The sequence below is a fragment of the Diplotaxodon limnothrissa genome, linkage group LG2, assembly GCF_057381915.1.
Source record: "Diplotaxodon limnothrissa isolate DT_005_m linkage group LG2, D_limnothrissa_male_GT1.1, whole genome shotgun sequence".
NCBI classification, from domain to species: Eukaryota; Metazoa; Chordata; class Actinopteri; order Cichliformes; family Cichlidae; genus Diplotaxodon; species Diplotaxodon limnothrissa.
This window is the reverse complement of record NC_140597.1, coordinates 40,147,681-40,166,700: the sequence shown is the minus strand read 5'-3', so window position 1 is coordinate 40,166,700 and position 19,020 is coordinate 40,147,681. Positions and strand designations below refer to the sequence as shown.

General features: G+C 40.7%; 1 protein-coding gene and 1 non-coding gene across 2 annotated transcripts; both read left to right on the top strand.

Annotated features, from left to right (window-relative positions):
- The first annotated feature begins 2,275 nt into the window (after positions 1-2,275).
- Positions 2,276-2,357, top strand: trnal-aag (transfer RNA leucine (anticodon AAG)). Its single transcript has one exon. It is a non-coding gene; the product is annotated as a tRNA-Leu (tRNA).
- A 627-nt stretch (positions 2,358-2,984) lies between these two features.
- On the top strand, positions 2,985-18,161 carry bod1l1 (biorientation of chromosomes in cell division 1-like 1). The gene is made up of 31 exons (XM_085373629.1): positions 2,985-3,201; positions 3,800-3,924; positions 4,001-4,191; positions 4,304-4,798; positions 5,566-5,715; positions 5,828-5,994; positions 6,160-6,256; positions 7,585-7,711; positions 7,809-7,869; positions 7,964-9,691; positions 9,791-10,601; positions 10,676-10,746; positions 10,867-10,972; positions 11,983-12,093; positions 12,173-12,216; positions 12,331-12,382; positions 12,475-12,539; positions 12,626-12,695; positions 12,883-12,941; positions 13,048-13,123; positions 13,365-13,396; positions 13,518-13,668; positions 14,295-14,383; positions 14,551-14,662; positions 15,002-15,060; positions 15,146-15,224; positions 15,339-15,418; positions 15,545-15,641; positions 15,821-15,968; positions 16,279-16,350; positions 18,032-18,161. The coding sequence occupies exons 1-31, from the start codon at positions 3,085-3,087 to the stop codon at positions 18,159-18,161; spliced, it is 5,772 nt and encodes a 1,923-aa protein (XP_085229755.1). The 5' UTR covers positions 2,985-3,084.
- The last annotated feature ends 859 nt before the right edge of the window (positions 18,162-19,020 follow it).

Here is a 19,020-nt window from a genome sequence, read left to right as displayed (position 1 = left end):
TAGTTTGTGCCGAGGGGTTTGGGGCTTGTGCAGGAAAGCATGTTTTAATTTCCTTCAAGATGTACTTTAACTTTCTAATAAATATTGTAAAAGGATTTGTTTGCATCAAATGAGTAATTGATCACAGAGTTTATATCTAGCTGCTTGGCAAACCTGGTTAGTGTAATGCAACTATAAGTCCTACCTTTGCTAAGGGTTATATTAAGTTGCTTATACAACATTTAAAAAATATATATATTGATTTGTAGTCACAGACTTCTATCAAGTAAGGGTAAGTAATTTGGGTTTTTTTGTTGTTGTTTTTTTTTTTTTTTTTTTGTGTAAACCGCAAGAGCAAAAGTGTATATATACACCCTCTAATATTTGGTTGAAGGTGCACCCTGAAAGGGGCTATTGGTAGTTATCATCAAGCTTCTGGCATAATTCTGGCTGGATATTTGAACAGTCTTGGCAGGATTATGAGTAGAGTTCATTTAACCCTGGAGAACCCATGGGGTCAGAGCCGACCCCATGGGTTCTCCAGGGTTAAATGTGTTGGTGTCCTGGTACAGACCTGTGTGGGTTGTTTTGTTTTTTTTTTGTTTTTTTTTTAAAAAGCGTAATCCACAAATTTTCAACAGGGTTGAGGTGGGGAAGGCTATTCCAGGAGCTTCAAGTTGACTTGTTTTATATGTTCAAAACCAGCTTTGATATGTGTTTGGGTTCACTGTTCTGTTGGAACACTTAATCGTGTCCAAGATTCAGCTTCACTGGAAAGTTTACAGTTCATGGCAGGGTATCTGATCCTTGATGCAACACACTCCGTTGGGACAGGGGGAACTTTACCACTGGGTCGCATCACATTTTCTTTTAATTACACACCAATCTTCTGGAACTGAAGAAATTGTTGCAATTTTACACACAGAATCTTTGCAATTCCTGCTGTAAGTAAGTAACAGCCTGTGGTCGGCTATCTGATTTTCTTTAATGATGCACCAGACAATTTCAGTGGGAGATGGCTCTGGACTGCAGACAGGCCAGTCAAGCACACAGACTGTTTATGAAGTCAGACTGATATTCTCCTGGAATACACATGGAGTTCCTGGGAAGAGATTGTCTTAATGGAAGCATATGTCCCTCTAGAAGTCCTATGAAGTCTGCATCAATTACGCCTTCAACCCCCCCCATGCCATGGGCAGTGTTGCACAAACCATACCATCCAACCTTTCTTTTTCATCTTTGGAATGTAGAATTCGACGCTAATCCTCTCCCCAGCGTGGAGTTATTTGACCACAAAACACATTTCTATTGTCACTCGTTCCATCTCAGATGAGCTTGATATAGCAGCAGATTGTGTTCAGTGACACTGATTTTCTGAAGTACTTCTGAGCCCACTTGGCTATGTCAGTCAGAGTAGCATGATGATTTTGAATGCAATACCTTCAAACCTTTTGAAAATCACACACATTCAGCAGGAGTTTCTTCCCTTGGCCTTTACGCCCAATGATTTCTCAGGTCTCCCACACAATGTTACCTTGCACTAAGAAACATTGTTTTTATGGTGAAAGATTGATTTATTTTCTCACAATATCACAGTGGTGAAACACAACCCATCTTTTCTTATAAAGGCTGAACTTCTGGTGCATACCCATTTAATACCCAATCTTGATACCCACACCTGTTCTAGATTAACTTGCTAATTGAGAATGTTACAGATTGTTACTTGTTACTACATTTAAAGCAGGGGTCCCCAATCCAAGTCCACGAGGGCCGATGTCCCTGCAGGTTTTAAATGTGTCCTTGATCCATCACAGCTGATTTAAATGGATAAATTACCTTAACATCTCTTGAAGTTCTCCAGAGGCCTGGTAATAAACTAATTATGTGATTCAGGTGTGTTGACCCAGGGTGAGATCTAAAACCAGCAGGGACACCGGACCTCATGGACTGGTATTGGGGACCCCTGGTTTAAAGGGTTATTTTGCCTCTGCCCCAGCTCCTTTTGAATGTTTTGCAGGCATCAACTTATGTTTAAAAAATGAAATGAGTTGGAGAAAACACTTAACATATCTGATTTGTCCTTTTCCCTGTAAAATGTTCAAGTGCATTACCAAATTGCAGAAAATGAGGTAGCTATCAGTACCAATATAATATACAAAAATGGTTAAAATCCTAAAAGGAGTATTCCAGCCTGTCCTAAGAAGAATGAAACGGCAGAAGAAAAAATGGTTAAAAAATAGTTAATTTCAGTAGTATTGTCGTAGGTATATGCTAATTTCAAAACCTAAATTCACACGGTAGCGTGGCCGAGCGGTCTAAGGCGCTGGATTAAGGCTCCAGTCTCTTCGGGGGCGTGGGTTCGAATCCCACCGCTGCCATTACTTTTGCTCTCACACAATTCTCTCACTTCGAAAGAACAGTCCGCAATAACAGCTGGACTTTAATTTTTTTTCTCTCGTGTGTCAAATTTTGTAAAATGAGCGCTCTAACTTAAACTGCAAATGTTAATTAAAAGTAACACAAAATAATCTCACTGATAGTTAACCGTTACCGCAGAAATTATTATGTTTGGAAACCATCAGTTTCGTTGCTATATTTGTCACTCGGAATCACAAATTACACATATAACCTGCAAAACGTCTGGGTTTGAATACACCTTGCAGTTTCAAACCGCTAGACAGTGCCACACAAAGTGTTCAGTGCCTAGTTATATCGGCAGAGATGCACAAAACATGTCAGATAACCAAGAGTTAGCTCAATACATTTCAGTAGCTGTATGCCCCGCTAAATATTACAAGGTTCATGAAAAACTGAGAACTCGAGATTTTAAACCTGGCTAAAATAATAACTAATTCGCCTAATGTCTATTTTTTTTAACCGTGGCGCTTTTATTTTGATATAGAAGAATGCTTTCATAACTCTTCCGGTTCAACTGAAGCGGCTAAGGTTTTCTTTTGACAGGACAGGCGGTGTTTCCGGGTCACCCTTGCTTCGAACTTCACAAACCATAAACAGAAGGCTGGTGCTCTGTGATCGGAATTTACCTGATGTATTGACAGCCTTATCGCTTTTAGTCACCAAATTCTAAGCCAACTAAATTGAGACATGGCTGGTTTACCACCGGGAGATCCGCAGCTGGTCTCAATGATCGTAAATCATTTAAAAACCCAGGGACTCTTTGACCAGTTCCGGAGGGACTGTTTGGCAGACGTTGACACAAAGGTAAGCACTAAAAGCATGCTCATAACACATTATGTGACGGTGTTTTACTTAATGAGTGTAAAATTCAGTTTAGGGGACTATCTGTTGTGCGTTATCTGTATTTTTGTTGAAGCTGTTTTGACACTGGGGTCTCAGCTTGGCTACAGAAGCTACCTTTTAATTGAGGCTACTAAATGTGTGTACTACTGTATGTCCACTTTCGCTACATCCATTAAACTTCTCTGTGGTTTCTCCTTTCCCCCCCTGCCTGGCAGTTAAAAATTCAACATCCTTTGTCCAGTGTATCCACTATCCCTCTGTGCATGTCCAAACCATCTCTGTAACTTTCTCTCCAATACACTCAACCTGAAATATCTCTCTAATATACTCATTTCTGCTTGTCCGTCCTTGTCACTCCCATCTACGGTTCTGCCACCTCCAGCTCAGGACTCCTGCTTTTTTTGTTCATCTCCAAGCCATTCCTAAAAACCTATCAATTTCAACTGTTTTTAGTCAGGTCTGAAGTCTCATTTCAGCATGTAATGTCCATTTGCAGTGATGTTCTCCTTTGTGTGCCTGGGAGTGATATTTGTAATGGAAACATTCAAATCTTTTACAGCCAGCCTACTTGAATCTGAAACAACGAGTGGACAACTTTGTCTCCAATCACCTCTCCAATCACACATGGAGCCCTCATTTGAACAAAAACCAACTGAGAAACAACATCAGACAGCTTGTCCTGCAGTAAGTGAGACATAGTATTCCTTCTCGTTCTGGCTTGTCGACATTAACTAAACTTACCGCAATCTGTGTCTCTTAGATCTGGGATGCTGGAGCAGGGAGTGGACAGGATTGTGGCCCAGGTGGTGGATCCTAAAATCAACCATATCTTTAGGCCGCAGGTGGAGAGGGTTGTCCGTGAATTTCTGTCCCCTGGCAGCTGCTCTGAGGAGCCACCAGCCCCTCTGCTTTCAACAGAGGTCAAACCAGACAGCAGCATTCCTGAGCAGGGTACACAACATTTTATGATTTTTATCAGCTTGCAAATGTCACGTGTGGATTTATATCTTTGATTACTCTCAAATATTTTAATATTTGAACAAGTGTCATTTCATGTTTACAGCCTCAACATCGACTCCAACTACCACTGCCAGCGACGCCATGTCCATCCTGGACACTATAACTTCTCTAAACCAAGAAGCTAGCGTCAGAGCCAGCTCGGCACCCGAAAAAGCACGTAAAAGTCAATCGGCAGATGACTTCATGCAGGTGATGGTGGAGGATAGCGAGCAGGACATGAGTATTGTTGAGGAAGGTGACAGTCACCAAGTGGTAAAGCCACTGGAAGAAGAAGAGGAAGCAAAACTGTCAGCTGAGGTTCAGGCATTAGAGGTAAAGACAGAGGAAACACAGGAAGAGGTGGAACTGGGAAAAGAGCCGTTAAAGGAGGATGTGAAAATGGAAAATGAGGAGTCTGTGGCTCAGGAGCAGACAGAGGATGAGAAGGATAAAACAGCAAGCAAAGTCAGTGGAAAACCCTCAGAAGAAAAACAGGATGATGATCTATTGAAATCTACAAGCAAGGCTAAACAGAAGGCCAGAGAGAGGATAAAAGAAGGTGAGCTGCAGCATCCTTTGTTTGTTTTTATATTTATTTAGCATTAGAATAGAATAGAATTGAATAGAACAGAATAGAATTCAACTTTATTGTCATTGCACACGTCACAAGTACAAGGCAACAAAATGCAGTTTGCATCCATCCAGAAAGTGCTTTAGCAATAATATGATGTGTTATGAATATACTATAACTATAAATGGTAAATGGCCTGTATTTATATAGCGCTTTTACTAGTCCCTAAGGACCCCAAAGCGCTTTACACATCCAGTCATCCACCCATACATTCACACATTGGTGATGGCAGCTACATTGTAGCCACAGCCACCCTGGGGCGCACTGACAGAGGACTATAAGTATGTACAGGCTATAACTGAAGTGAATGTACAAGCTATGAACAGGTTATATGTATGGTTATAAATATGAAAATCTATAGCAGATTATAGATATACAGTTGTGAGTATTAATAAACAGTTTTAAGACCATAATTATTGTATTGTATGATTGTCTATACAGCATTTACATTCCCTACTTCACATTACTTTGTACATTTGTCACAGGGAAGGGATTTATATGCATTTTCTTATGGTGGACATGGCTTTAATGCAAATTTACTTTACACAACAAAAATGTGATTATGCCATGATTCTGTGCTTATTTGGACAAGTGAAGAATTTAAAAGATATTCAGGTTTTCACTTCGTTACCTTATCTTATCTTACACTTACACTTAAAAGAAGTTTAAAATCTCTAAGTACCTTTTTCCTGCAGAGTATTCTTTGGAGGACTCTGACCTGGAAGGCCTGAGTGACATCACAGTGAGCTCTGTCCACACCAGCGACCTGTCCTCATTCGAGGGGGAAAGTGAAGATGAGCAGCAGCTGTCTGATTCTTCTGAAGAGGGCGAGCTTCCACCTGATGGTCTCTGCCGGCAGCAGGCTTTCTATTTTTGAATAACATCACCATTAGTTGGAGCACTTTGAAAATATTTTAAAATATTTTTTCTGTATGTACTTGCTTCTTTTTCTCCCAGATGAAGGTGAGAGGGAAGAAAAAAAACACAGCACTGGAGACACAGGAGATGAAGACAAAGAGCGTAAACCTCGCCGCAAGGCCTATGTTCACAAGCCCTTCCTCTACTCCCGTTACTATAGCGACTCAGATGATGAGATCACTGTGGAGGAACGCCGTCGTTCTGCGGTGAGCTATTTAAATGTTAACATGTTACGTGCAGAGATTTAAAACTTTTTCTAGTTAAATGAAAAGCTTAGATCAATGGACGGTTATAGACTGAACACATTATGTCTTATGGTGTCATCTGCTGTCTTTTAAGTACATTTATTTAACAAACTGGGGTCCTTCCAGGCGAAGGACAAAGAAGAACGGCTGCTCAAGAGACAACAGAACAGAGAGCGAATGGAAGAGAAGCGCAAACAGAAAGCAGCACAGGCTGAAGAGCAAGGTTTTTATGTCATACACACTTGTGGCCTTCAGTGTTTCTTCATTTTCCTCATCTTGTGTATTCCACTGTTTTAGTTTAGTTATATACTCCCTGCCCCATGCTTTCACGGGACTGCAAAGAGTCCACCCACATATAAAATAGCAGAGGACTTACCAAATTGCTGGCCTGGAGGATTCAATGCCAGTGCCAGAATTTCACCCTGCGGTCAAAGTTCAGAGGAAATGCAAAAACTAGACTCTTCGGGCCTCAATTAGCATGTTAAACATTAAAATTAATGACAGTGCATTTAGAAAAAGGCTGCACAAGTTTGGCTCTTGTGGAGGAACGGTTTTCAAGAGAAAGCCTCTTGCCCCTAAACCACAAGACTGAGGTGGAGGTGTTCAGCCCTAATGCATTGTGCCATTCCTGCAAAAACTAAATGCATCATATTAGCTGTCAAACAAGGCGATGGAGAGGTGACGATTTGGGCTGCCTTGCAGTCATTGAGTTCAGCATGAACTCCTCTGTATACCAAAGTGTTCAAGATTTAAAATGTTAGGCCATCTGTCCGACAGCTGAAACTTAGCTGACACTATTTCATGCAACAGGACAATGATCCTAATCACCGCAGCAAATCTAAAAAAGAATGACTGGAAAAGAATCAAGGTTGCAATGTCAAAGTGCAAACTTGAGCCTCACTGGAAGACTGTGGCGGGATCTGAATGAATGCCTGCAAACCGCAATGAACTGAAGCAATGCTGCAGAGAACAGTGAGACAGCATTCCTCTAGAATAATACAGTAGGGTTTCTACCGTACAGTATAAAGTGCTATATAAATAAAATTGATAAATGTGAGACTGATAAAGTCTTCCAAAAATTAGAATATCAACTTATTGCTGCTAAAGGTGGTTCTACAAGCTACTGAATGACAGGGTCTACTTAACTATTTATAGGACAGCATGGAGTCCTGAGAAAACCATTTTGTGTGTACATAACACTTGGGATGTGCTACATTTTTACAGCACAACCCCCCCCCCCCCTAAAAGATTAGTTTAATAAAGAGTTGTTTGTGCCTACAAATTTTGTGTTTTCCTTTGATCTATTTGGGATGATCACATGTTTTTTTTTTTTCGTTTTTTTTCGTTTTTTTTTTTTCTTTCAGTCGAGTTGTCTGGATGTTGTCCAAAAATAGAAAATTTATACTCATATTTAGTTCAAACTTCACATCACAAACTCCGTAAATTGTATTCCCTTGGCCAGGTTGCATATTTGTCCTTTATTTTCTCCTGGAAATAACTTTGTGTACTTGTAACATCTGCATGACGTAAAAGACTCAATGTCTTCCACAGATAACAAAAAACAAAAGAGCAGCGACTCCGCTGCCCTCGAAGGCCCCGGAGCCAAAGAAGCCCGCAAAGAGAGGAAAGTTCTGGAGAAAAAAATGGCTCTCAACAGGAAGAGAAAACTAGACTCAAGGTGTGTAAAGGCTTGGACACAATTTGTACAGTAGATGCTTTTTTTTTTTTTCTTAATATACACCGTAAAAATGAACATATTAATTTTACTTTTTAAGGAAAGAGGGAGATGTTTCAGGCAAAAAGAAAGGAGACACGAGAGACGCTGTAAAGAAAACGGTATGTAAAAGCTAACGTTGATGAAACAGATTTCAGGCATCAGGTTTTCATCATGAGTTGTAACTCTGTGTTTTTCATTTATTTTTGAAAATAGGAAGTGAAATCTACCACCTCAAAGACACCACAACATAAGCTGATGAAAAATCTGTCCGAACCTTCATATTCTGATGAGCGATACAGAGGGACAAGCGGCAGCATCTCAGAAGATTCCAGCGATGCAAAGAAGATAGCTGACAAAGGAAGGACACACTCCTTCATCTTGGAGCTGGAGCTAGGCTCCCAAGAGGCTCTCAGACAACGATCGGTTGGAAAATTTGACCGTCTGTCTCACAAAGAGCTTCACTCCAAAGAACGCAAAGAGAAAGAACGCAGCTTGTCCGATGAACGTGCCAAGCTCAAACAGAAGCAGGAGAAAAAATCTGAACATCAGGCGGATGAATCTCAGCAGAAGGAAGGCAGTGCTGTTAAAGTATCCTCTGAAGAGAAAGCTGAGAAGAAGCCCAAGATCAAAAGTGAGAAGAAGATCACAGGAAGTACAAAAGAAGGCAAGGTGTCTGAAAATGTTTCTGAAGACGGAGGTTCTAAAGATCCAAAGAAGGTGAAGACTTCATCTGTGGAGGCTATCAAAACGGAGAAGGACAAGAATAAGGACAAAGATAAGATCAAAGAAAAGGAAAAGGCCAAAGGGGAGAGAACCTCGGTTAAAAGTGATTTCAAGCAGCTGCTTCGCCCTGATTCTGCAGGTTCCTCTGAGGATCGATCCGACATGGAGCCTGAGTCAAACAGCAGCAAGAAGAAAGATAAACACTCCAAGGACGTCATGAAAAAGCCAAAGAGCCACAGTGAGGACAGGCCTGGAGATAAACTCAAATCTAAAACTGACAGTAAAGACAGCGAGAAGGAAAAAACAAAAGCAGATCAAGATGGACAGAAATTACACAGGTCAAGCTCGGAAAGTGACAAAGATCCAAAAAGGGTCAAATCATCGGAAAAAGGAAGAATTTTAGAAAAATCAAAATCAAAATCCAAAGAGGAGGCGAAGACTCCAGTGCTGCCAAAGACGGAGAAGAGAGTTCACAGTCCGGATGTCAAAAGTGCAGGAATTTCATGCGTCAGCAAACCTGAAGCAACAAAAGAGAAGAAGAAAGAGGGAAATGCAAAAGACCAGAGCAAAGTCTCTGAAGAATCTTCACAGGAGAGATCTGACAGTAAAAGTGCAAAGAAAAAGCTGGAGAAGAAGGATAAAGTTTCAGAAAAGAAAGATGAGAGTCAAGAAGAGAAAGCACCAAGAGAGGAGAAACTGGAAAAGTTGGATAAATCCCCTTCGGTTTCCTCTCTGAGTCTTGAGACGGATGATCTGCCAAAGAAACGACCTCTTCTCCAAGACACAAGCACAGACTCCGATCCCGTCACCACCACCGTCACCACGTTGTTCTCAGACGATACCTGTGACGCCTTGAGCGACATCACCCCCGAGCCGCCCGAGGGAGAGACGGAGTCACGCCTGTGCGAGATGCCAGCTGTGCCTGCAGAGGCCGACGCCCTGCTGACTCTTATGGACGTCTGCACGTCAGCAGAGGCGAGACTTCCACCTGAGAACACCCGAGAGGATGTGACATCCGAGATGGAGCTTCAGGATGCTGATATGAAGATGAAAGAGGCAGCTCTGACTCTGCTCTCCATGGATCCCGACAGCACAGTGTCCACCAGCTTACTGTGCCAAGAAGCAAGAGAAGAGTCGGCGGTCAATCCGCCCGCCCCACAACCAATGGAGACAACTACAGCTGAAGAGGAGCAGCTTCCTCCTATGGAAGTGCACACGGCTGCTGAAACTGAGTCCCCGGCTGCTGAAACTGAGTCCCCGGCTGCTGAAACTGAGTCCCCGGCTGCTGAAACTGAGTCCCCGGCTGCTGAAACTGAGTCCCCGGCTGCTGAAACTGAGTCCCCGGCTGCTGAAACTGAGTCCCCGGCTGCTGAAACTGAGTCCCCGGCTGCTGAAACTGAGTCCCCGGCTGCTGAAACTGAGTCCCCGGCTGCTGAAACTGAGTCCCCGGCTGCTGAAACTGAGTCCCCGGCTGCTGAAACTGAGTCCCCGGCTGCTGAAACTGAGTCCCCGGCTGCTGAAACTGAGTCCCCGGCTGCTGAAACTGAGTCCCCGGCTGCTGAAACTGAGTCCCCGGCTGCTGAAACTGAGTCCCCGGCTGCTGAAACTGAGTCCCCGGCTGCTGAAACTGAGTCCCCGGCTGCTGAAACTGAGTCCCCGGCTGCTGAAACTGAGTCCCCGGCTGCTGAAACTGAGTCCCCGGCTGCTGAAACTGAGTCCCCGGCTGCTGAAACTGAGTCCCCGGCTGCTGAAACTGAGTCCCCGGCTGCTGAAACTGAGTCCCCGGCTGCTGAAACTGAGTCCCCGGCTGCTGAAACTGAGTCCCCGGCTGCTGAAACTGAGTCCCCGGCTGCTGAAACTGAGTCCCCGGCTGCTGAAACTGAGTCCCCGGCTGCTGAAACTGAGTCCCCGGCTGCTGAAACTGAGTCCCCGGCTGCTGAAACTGAGTCCCCGGCTGCTGAAACTGAGTCCCCGGCTGCTGAAACTGAGTCCCCGGCTGCTGAAACTGAGTCCCCGGCTGCTGAAACTGAGTCCCCGGCTGCTGAAACTGAGTCCCCGGCTGCTGAGCCATCACCAGTTGCATCTCAAGAACCCGATGAGCTTGCTGATGTAAAATCAGACATTGCAGGTTTGTGCCATTGTGTATTATTGGCTGTAAAACAAGTAAGAATAAACCAGAGCTAAACATGTGTCTCTTTACAGATGAGTCAGAAAGCACAGAGGTAAACATGGTCATTTCAGATGTTGAAACCTCTAAGACTTTGGCTCTAAAGGTAAATGTCACAGCTCCAACAAATCAAAAATATGTAGTTTAACTATACTTATACTTAATCTGAATATTTTGTCAGTGGTATTTTCTGAGTTTCTATTGTCTGATGTTTTCTCTATCATAGGAGGATGAAGCTACTGCAGATGAAATTCCTTCAAAAGAAGCTGAAAATACTGAAATATTTCCTGAAATGCAGTCTGATGAGAAACCAGCAGTACCACCTGAAGAGGGTATACTTTCTGATCTGTCATGTTCATTAAATCCAGATCTGCATAGCTGAGTTCCAGCTGTTGAATCGCTCACTCTGTAGTGCACAGTGTAGCGGGGAGCCATTTGTAGTGCACGGAGTACGTCAGAGGTGATGTATGTGTATGGTCAGAAAATAAATCCGTTAGAGATAGACTTAATGTATAGATGTCTCCCCGAAATCCAAACCAGAAGCATATTTAATAATTTAGCTGCTTGTTTAGCGATTCATTAAGTTGTTATTTTAATGGTTTTGAATGACTTGAAAGATTAGTGATTAGTCTCCTGGCAGCTCAGCAGGTCAGAGACTGTTTGATGATTTCCGAATAGCATCAATAGTGTCCCCGAACATGATTTTTCACATTTCTTTTCTCATGTGTATTGATTGGCATTCATATACACAAAATCAATATTTTCCACGAAATCTGCATTTTGGGAGTTAGAGGAGTTGGTGGTTTGGAAAAAAAATTCAAAAAAGTTCCAGTGACACATGTTACAGATTTTTCCACATCATTTGTTTTTAATATTTTATTTTTAAAGGAGTTATTCATTGTAAATACATTAGTTGTTTAAGTTAAGGCTTTAAAAATCATATGGCTATGGTTAGAAAAAGATCATGTTTGGGTTCAAATGTAATGGTTACTGCTGTTGGTACTAGTAGTGACAGTCCCATTCATCCTCGTGTAGGTGGATAGAGTTCAGCTGAAGTATTTGCAATTGCACGTGTTTGCATATGTGTTTATCCAAATGCACTGGCCAGGGTTCTGTTATTTGTTCATGTAAAATTAGTAACATTACATCCAAACGTTGTGCAAAATACCTCAGTAGCTACTGAGTCCATTATTTTGCAAATACCCACTGTCTCAGTGGGAGAGAGAGTGAACAGTTTGAACACAGACCTCACATCTTTTTCTTTTCTCGTGATAATACAGCGGTAACTTATTTCCTTTTACATCAGTGTCATAGCTTTATATTAACATAATACATTTTCCAGCTGCTGTTGCTGTGTGTGAAACCGAACAGCCCACAGGAAGCACAGAGGAAAACACGGTGGCTGGTGTTCCCAACACCACTGAAGAATTTACTGAAACTCCTGGTGAACAAGGTGAGCGCTGAAATAAGTTACTGCAGAGAAAAATACAATGGTGTGTTTGACTGACAAATAACTACATCTCATCATAAAGAACAACCAGAGCCAGATGATGTCGTCACAAAGGAAAACCTCGAGGTGAGTAGTGATCCACAATACCCTGAAACAAATTAGAACTGTTTATTTTTATACATTTGTTTGTATTTGTATGTTTTTTACAACTCAAACTCAGTCATCTTATTTCAACAACAGGCAGAGGAGGCGGCAGGTGACGAGGATGGGACCAAGACGGACATAATTAACAGTAAGTTTGTCTGCAGATGGTGAATATTTCAGATAAATTCATAAAAACACTTTCAAAGGCCGCCGTTTTAACCTCCTTGTTTTCACCACTAGGTGAAGCTGAGAGTAAGTCAGTGGAGGAAGGAAATGTCTCAGCAGAGAAAAGCGATCCACAGACTGTAAGTGTTTAGCTTTTACCCCTGCTCACTTACATGTTACTCATCCTTAACTGTTTAATCTGATCAGTTTCTCCTGTTTGGTTTAGATGGAAACCAGTGTCCCAGACAAGACTGAGGAGGCCAGAGAATCGGAGTCTAAGCTAGTCAAACAAATCAGTGAGTCAAGTGGCTCCTTTGGAAAATTACTCACACTTGTTGAGTTTACACTGCTGTATCTGGTTTGAAACATGTTGCCAGAGTAATGCTTTTAAGAGGATTACATTTTGTTTCTACATGCTCGGTACTTGTCATCTGGTCCTTTTACAGTTAGTCTCAGCTGGTCCTGCTTGTTTGAAATTTCCAGGTAATGTCTCCAGCGCAGATAGCCAAGATGATGAGAAAGGCTCAGATCTCTCAGAAAAGGTAACTCTCAGAAGTTTTTTTTTATTTTTTTTTTTTAAATTCATTCAAATGGATGTGCAGAAATATAGAACAATAGTCTGCATGCAAACACTTTTCTGTTCTGTAGGAGGAGAAAACGGAGGGAAGAGGAAGGCGGAAACGAAAGCTGTCCAATCAGAAAGCTGCAGCAGAGAAAGAGTCTGGTATGGCAGCTGAGATTTATTTCTTCACCTAATTTCAAAATACAAAGAAATTAAAAGACAAAAGGGTGATTGGTAAAAAATGATTTTTATTAATTGGTTAGCTGAAGACAATGGCTTCATCACAACCCTTCCAATAAAGTCAGTAAACAACATGTTAACCAGTTATGACCACTGAAAAGTGTCCTTCACCAGGTAGAGTCTAGTTAACTAATGCATTGACTCTGTTTCTTTAACACATCAGGTGAGGAGGCGAATGAGCAGCTGCCTGCTGAGGTAAATAACGCTTCATTCACTTCACCTTTATCACAAATACTGTTAAGAATACAAAAACAATCTCTGCTTGTGTTTAAAAATACACGTTTGCTGTTATTTTTATCTCCGGGACGCTGAGCAGGACAAGCCAGTGGAGGTAAAAACCCCTCGCAGGGGACGATCGTCCAAACCCACAGAGGAGGAGACGAAAGACGAACCAACACAAGTGGAGAAGTTGGAGGAGACTCCGAGCCGCAGGCGGAGACGATCAGCACCCAAAGAAGCCGCAGCTGGTAAGCTGCTCACTTTAAATTAGTGTTCACTGTTAATGTGCGAAAAGGAAATGACCTGAAAATAAGAAGAACAGTTGTATTATGTAGAAATGGATTTGGCTTTGGACACACAAACTGAACACAGGCGAAAAAGCTGATGCACTTTATGGAGGGCTATATCTGCTTCTTTAAATGAATATATTATTTGTGTTATTAGATAATTAATGCTTCTTTAGCTTCTTGGGTACTGGGATCTGTTATTCTTTTTCCTGCTGAGAAGAAGAAAACAGGCTTAAAAGCGAGCGGCAGGAGAAGTGAAATGACTTGATTCAGGCAAATGAACCGAGCGCCTGCTCCTAGTATAAGAGAAATAATGTTTATTCAGTACTGTGATTTGTGCCAATCTAACTTAGAAGAGTTCAGTGATAAAAAAATGTGCAGCCTAATAGGAAATGAGCGTAGTAGGTTCCCTTTAACAACATGTTGAATAAGTATAAGATTTGTTTTTTCTCTAGATTGTAGTTTTTTGCACTATAAAGTGGTTGCTGAGTATAAAATAATGTACAACACAAGCTGTTAGTTTTTTTTTTTCTTTGAGTTTTGCTCTTTTTTTTTTTTATAAAATACATCTTTTTTTTGAACCTCAGATAAGCAGAAAGAAGACGAAAATAAAGTTGTTGAAAGTCCCGAACAAACCTCATCGGAGAAAGTTGCAGAGACGGAAGCAGTGGAAGAGGTGTGTTAAGAAAATCTCAGCATGTCCGTAATATTTAATAACACGTGTCGTTACAGCTTCTTTGCCTTTGTTTCTCATGTGACATTGTTGGTTTACTTTGATGTTTTATCCTTGTAAGAGTGAGTACATTAAGTGTTTCTTTTGTTGTTGTTTTTTCCTATTCTTAGAGAACTGAAGAGAAAAATGAACCAATCAAAAGTGAGGTCAGTCTGCTGCCGTCTGTTCCAGAGGACGGCGAAGGAGCAGCAAGTGCCAAATGCAGCGATCCTGCTGACACCAGTGAGTCTGGTTTTTAAATGTTATATCGATAACAAGTGGGCCAAACCTCAACAGCTTCTCATATTAAGAATTTTCAAATTATGCAAGTGTGTCGATGAATATGAGCTTGTTTGGTTTTTTTGACAAGGGAAAAACAAACAGGAACTTTAAGTAATTTAAATGTAACTTGACTTTGTACTGTGAATGATTGATAGTAAATGTTTGGTGTGAACTTATCTGGTTTCTGAATTGGGCCATGAAGGAAAGGTTTGAAAACTAGCGGCTTAAAGAAAGTCTGGAAATAAGTGAGCTTTAAGATACTTAAAAAAAATTAAATGTTTTGATTAATCATCATTGCAGGTGAACAAACAGTGGAGACCAAAGAATCGGAGGAAATGGAGGTGTGTGAATGTGTGGAGGTGAGATTTCTTTATCTGTAACTGCTCTCCTTCCAGTACGCATTCAGCACCCTCCATCTGAATTTCTTCTTGTTTTGTCCTGCAGGAAGCTCGAGCTCCGGAGGAGGTGGTGCAGGACAACAGTGGACAGGAACAAAATGAGCGACAGCCTGATAAAGACAGTGGTGAGACAGCACTCAGGCTAGCTGTGTAATTACCACAGTGGTTCATGTGTTTTAAAAACATCTTCAGTTGTGAGTTTGCAGTCTTTGTATCTCAGGTTTATTTATTTTTTTCAGGCTGTTCCCCTTCTGCGAGTCAGTCAGAGGCTCACGAGGATGTAAAAGAGCAGAGCTGCAGCGAGAAGAAGACACAAGACGTATGTTTAAAAATGATGTATCTGCATACTTTACTTTTTATAATGAGGCTGATGTTTGTGTAAGGACTTTTTACCTCAGTCACAGTTCCCAGTGTATGTTCACTGACCTTTTTAAACTCTTCCAAGGGCGGGGAAGAGCAACAGCAAGAGGATCAAGAGACGACTCCAAAGCGGACTGGTCGGAGGGGACGGCCATCAAAGGCAGCAGCTACAGAGGATTCAGGTAAAATGTGATTAAAATGGAGTCAACAGGCTGTAGCAGTCAATGTGAAGCTAACACGATGGTAGGATATAAGATTATTTGCTGTGGATGAGTGCTTCAGTGATTCTATAGCTCCATCTGACAGACCTTTTATATATTTAACCAATAACTCCTGCAACACTTTGTCATCTTTCCCTCAGATAAAAAGGTCAAAAAAGCAGAGGAGAAGGACAGTGAGCAGAATGAGGAGGAAGAGGAGGAAGATGAAGGTGAGAAAGAAGGAGAGGAAGAAAAAGAAACTGCAACTAGAGCCACAACACGGTTGGCTTCTCGCCGGGAAGCTGAAAGGTAATTTAAACGTTATCTGATGGTTCAAATTTCAGATTTCCAGTAACACCAAAACAGAGAAATTGCCAAAAACCTGCAGATGGGTTAAAACAACATATTTTTTTATTGAATGCTGAGCAATAAAATTCACCTGAACTGTGAAACTGCAAAGTTTCTCCAGTGTTAACGAATGAGTGTTTGATTGTTTTGGAGCTGAATATTTGCACCTCGAAGGCATCGTCGCTGTCAAATCATATTAAATAAAATCAAGGGCGATTTAGTACTAAAGCAACAACTGTTGTTTTGTATTTTTCTTTTTACTGTTCCCCAGAAACAAGCCAAGTAAACCATCCACCCGGGCAAGCAGACAGAACGGTAAAGAGGAGACCGCAGCTGGCACACGGTGAGCTTCAGCAGCACGAGCGAGCTCAGTCGCTGCTCTGTGAAAGAAAACATTTTGCCAAAAGATTTCCTGGAATTTCAAGATGTTTTTCACTTATTAGCTCCTAAAATAAAAATAAGTCTTCTGTAGAACCTGAGCTGTGTTTAAGAAAGGTAAATCAAACAGCGGCAATAGGACTTCAGTATGTAATTGATTAATATGATGATGATGATGATGATACTAATTTGGGTCATTTGGCCTCTTCATGTAAATAGTGTAACGGTTGCGCTGAAATCTTTTGTTTAAATTTGCAAATGAGCCATTATTTATGTAAACGTGTGCTTTTCCAGAATAGAAATCTGAAACTGCATAAAACCAGATGCAAATTCTTCTTTTTTTTTTTTTTTTTTTTTTTTTTGTAAATTGTCGTTGATGGTTTTTAAGGCAGGGATTTTGAATCTCTTCTTAATCTAAACGTAGGATCAGCAGCCACAAAAAGTCTGATTTATTTTTATTTTTTCTTGTTTTGCGGAATAAAATGTTCCAAGATGACCTTTGTGTAAAAAATAAATAAATAAATAAATAAATAAAAATCCAGATTATAAATTGGAAAATTCGGTAAATGTGTTTGTATCGTAGTCGTCGCTTATTTAATGGAAAGTAGTATTTACTTGAAAGCGTTAGATATTTTGGCAACTAGTTAAAAATAGTCACCAAATTATAAGTATGACTCATTTTTAATGACATATGCTTAGATTTGTAGAAATGGCAAACAGACACAACAGAATCTGTATTTTGACCGTTAACTTCCAAGGAAACAACATAGCGAAAAATATCAAAAACTGACCAGAGATTCAAAGAAAAACACATTTTTGCTTGCAGTGCTTCACCTTGTGTGATTTCTATTTATTTATTTTTTAATTTATAAATCAAAGGTGTCCCAATACCACTAACATAAACAAACAAGAAGAAGGTCAAATAATCATTTAACTAAATTAGCTACATTAGGAGTAAGAAATGTGGGTTTTTGGTGGAAAAAGAAAATTATTTAAATTTTTTTTTAATCACTAAATTTTTAGATCAGCTAATTATTTTATCTCTAGATTATGAATTTAAAATAAAACTTAAACTTTGTACAACTAAAATCGCTCATTGGTGGAAAAAAAACAGTTGAATATATATTTTTTATTTTTCTTTATTACAAAGTAGTACATTTAATACTTTATCAAAATTTAGTTTTAAGACAATAATTTAAAAACTGTTTCTCAGCATCTATGGTGTCTAAACCAGCCTGCGTTTAACTTTAGCTTGTACACTTTTTTGATTCCTTCAAAATAAAATTAATCTAGTAGGCCCCAAAATAAGGACTTCAAGTCTTGTTTCTATTTTAAACTTCTAGACTCTAGAGTTTATGGATACAGAACGAAGACCCCCCTCTCTCTCTCTACTTATTCTCCATACTTATTTTTTTTAAGGAAACAATACTTTCCTCTTTGTTAAATTCTAGCTGGCTTTTTTTTCCCCTTCTATTTTCAACTCTGTCTCCAGCACCGTTTTTCAAATCCAGAGATTATGTGAACAAGCTCCACTGTTTCTACACGTATTAGTTATTGCATTGCTTTCCCCAAATAACCGTATATTTAACATGAACACGACTCTTGAACAAATGGATTGACACTTGCTCCTTGTTTCCCTCCCGCAGCGGGACGAGGGGCCAGGCGGCAGCAGCTGCAGCGAAAGGGGGCCGTAAGCGGGAGACCAGCCCTCCTGCTGTGCGAACGCGGGGAGGACAGAAATCAGAGGAGCCCCCTTCCAAAAGAGCCAAACGCTAGGATGCCTGACAGCGGCACAACGGTTTGCCCCAGCGGTGTTGTTTTTACACTCCATATTTGAAGAGCCTCTGCAGTCAGGCACGTAAAGCTGTTTCTGCTTCGCTGGCTGCAGATATCGAAGAGCTCTGGATAGTATTATACACTCTCCTCTGATGGTTGAGTGTAAACCTGAGGATCTGTGTAAGAATCCCCCAGAATACCTTCTGCAGCTCTGCACACATATGGTTTGGATCAGACTTCATATTTCACCATTTATTCAGTAATGCCCAGTGAGTATTTCAGCCCAATCAGAAGCCTAATGTGCAGCCAAGTTGTGCTTTGTGATAAAGAGGGTGAAGTCTGCAGATTGTGTCTCATATACACACTTGTACGTAGAAATCAGCAATTTGTGAATTTTATAAGTGCATTTTCATTCTGTGAATGAAACAAGATGTTTTACTCCTAGTTTTTTTTTTTTTTATGTAATAGTCAGAAGTTAAAGAAAGGATTTTGGTTTGTTTTTTTTGTTTTTTTATTCCACATTTTAAATTGATTTAAGACCTCAAAGACGGGGCAAAACTTGAAGAGTCTTTCATTACATAGTTTACTCCTGGTTTTTACTCACTAAATGAAGACCATCTAGTTATTTTTATTGTTACACAGTTAGCCATCAGTATGTATTAATGTAAAGCCGGAATTTCAACAAGTTTCTTTTTTAAATATATATTAAAAAACCCACAAATAACATATTTGTTGTTCCCTTGCTACATTAAAAGCACCACAAATCAATGTTATATGATCTAATCTTTTTCTTCTCAAGCTTGCAACTGATCCACACCGGAGCTGATTAAAACCAAAAATGCTCACCTGATTGTTTCAC

What these genes read in the sequence shown, in the direction of transcription:
- bod1l1 (XM_085373629.1), top strand. Translation starts at nt 3,085, where the DNA reads ATGGCTGGTTTACCACCGGGAGATCCGCAGCTGGTCTCAATGATCGTA. An exon ending in GAGACGCTGTAAAGAAAACG is followed by an intron (nt 7,870 to 7,963) that starts GTATGTAAAAGC and finishes TTTTGAAAATAG; the next exon opens with GAAGTGAAATCTACCACCTC. An exon ending in AGACGGAAGCAGTGGAAGAG is followed by an intron (nt 14,384 to 14,550) that starts GTGTGTTAAGAA and finishes TCCTATTCTTAG; the next exon opens with AGAACTGAAGAGAAAAATGA.